The following is a 2,067-nucleotide window of genomic DNA, read 5'->3' as shown; positions in this document are numbered from 1 at the left end:
CAAGTGTTGGAGTTGGGATCAAACACATTATCAGGAAATATTCCTTCATTTATAGGAAACCTCACTCAAATAAACGAACTCTTTTTAGAGCATAACAAGTTACAAGGAAGTATTCCCGCAAATATTGCAGGCCACCAATATCTTCAATATCTCGACTTTTCTTACAATGGCTTGAGTGGTGCTATCCCCAAAGAGGTCTTTAGTCTTTCCTCCTCTGTCATACTAGACCTCTCAAAAAACTCATTTACTGGAAGCCTACCTGAGGAAGTGGGCAATCTAGAAAGTGTCAGTGCGCTCGACCTCTCCGAAAACAATCTCACCGGTGAAATCCCAAAAACCATTGAAGGTTGTGAGAGTCTAGAATCCCTTTCCCTAAGTGGGAATTCCTTTCAAGGAACCTTGCCTTCTACTTTGGCATCTCTAAGAGGTCTTCAGTACTTGGATCTTTCGAGGAATAACTTTACAGGACCAATTCCAAAGGATTTAGAGAAACTTACTGCATTGTTGAGTTTGGATCTTTCTTTCAATGATCTCGACGGAGAAGTGCCAAGAACAGGTGTTTTCCAGAACATAAGTGCAATATCAATAGCTGGAAATAATAAACTTTGCGGTGGTGTACCTGAACTGCAGCTTCCAGCTTGTCCAATAAAAGAATCCAAAAGGAGAAAAATCAACGGTCGAAAACTAACAATCACCACGGTTTGTGTAGGAGTGGTTCTCCTTCTATTCTCGGTTTTGGCCATTTACTATCGGAGGAGGATAAGGAAATTGTCTCCTACACTCTCTACAATCAATTTTCTTTCAAAGGTTTCATACAGAAGTCTTTATCAGGCAACTAATGGATTCTCCCCAAGCATGTTGATTGGAACAGGTAGCTTCGGGTCTGTATATAAAGGAATTCTTGGTCAAGAAGAAAATCCCAAAGCAATAAAGGTCCTCAATCTCCAACAGAAAGGAGCTTCCAAGAGTTTCATTGCTGAATGTAATGCACTAAGAAATATCCGTCACAGAAATCTTGTGAAGATATTGACATGTTGCTCTAGCATGGATTATAATGGCAATGAATTCAAGGCTTTGATCTTTCAGTACATGTCAAACGGAAGCCTAGAGAGGTGGCTCAATCCGGTGACGTCCAATGATGAAACTCAGTCCACGAGTTTAAGCCTAACTCAACGACTAAATATTGCCATCGATGTGGCTTCTGCAGTTTGTTATCTTCATCATCATTGCGACCAACCGATCATCCATTGTGACCTGAAGCCTAGCAACGTGCTTCTTGATGAGGAAATGATTGCCCATGTAAGTGATTTCGGAATAGCAAGGTTGATCTCAGACGACATTAACTCCTCTGAAAGTCAAACTAGCACAATTGGAATAAAGGGAACCATTGGCTACGCCCCTCCAGGTACATAACATCATTGAAATGTTAATTAGCTTAATTTTATTAATTTTCTAAACTTTTGTTGTTGACTAAGAAATACAGAAGTCATAATCTTGTACATTTGCCTTTTGTTTCACTTTTTTATCAAGTAACTGCCCTCCTTTATTTATTTATACATGTGTGGTGGTGCGTCATTGATGAACAATGCTCCCATTCAATAATATTTTTGTATTGATTATATTGTGATTGGTTAAATTTAATACGTCTAAATAAAAAAATTTATTATTTTTTTTTTATGAGTTACAGAGTATGCCATGGGTGGTGAGCCATCAAGAGAGGGAGATGCGTATAGCTATGGAATCCTCATATTGGAGTTGTTCACTAGAAGGAGACCTACTGATGAAATGTTCAAAGACAATTTCAATCTTCATAATTTTGTTAAGATGGCATTACCAGAGAAAGTGGTGCAAGTTGTGGACCCTACTCTTGTTCCTCGAGAAGTAGAAGAAACAACAAGAAGAAGAGGAGAAGAAGAAAGAAACTGTAACAAGAAGTGCTTGGTTTCAATCTTGGACATCGGACTTGCCTGTTCAGAAGACTCGCCAAATGAAAGAATGAACATGGAAGATGTGATCATGAGGCTACAACGCATTAGAAATGCTTTCATTGGTGAAAGAAACATCTAA

At 38.8% G+C, this 2,067-nt stretch overlaps 1 protein-coding gene across 1 annotated transcript; it reads left to right on the top strand.

Annotated features, from left to right (window-relative positions):
• Positions 1–6: 6 nt before the first annotated feature.
• LOC112090693 (putative receptor-like protein kinase At3g47110) lies at positions 7–2,067 on the top strand (the record flags this gene model as incomplete). Its single annotated transcript, XM_024162602.1, has 2 exons — positions 7–1,405; positions 1,688–2,067. Coding segments are annotated over 2 exons (1,779 nt in total), but the record flags the coding sequence as incomplete, so codon positions are not given.

Source organism: Morus notabilis, unplaced genomic scaffold (assembly GCF_000414095.1).
Source record: "Morus notabilis unplaced genomic scaffold, ASM41409v2 Scaffold1386, whole genome shotgun sequence".
In the NCBI taxonomy this organism is placed as follows: domain Eukaryota; kingdom Viridiplantae; phylum Streptophyta; class Magnoliopsida; order Rosales; family Moraceae; genus Morus; species Morus notabilis.
The sequence above is the reverse complement of the archived record's forward strand: the minus strand, read 5'-3'. Positions and strand labels throughout refer to the sequence as shown.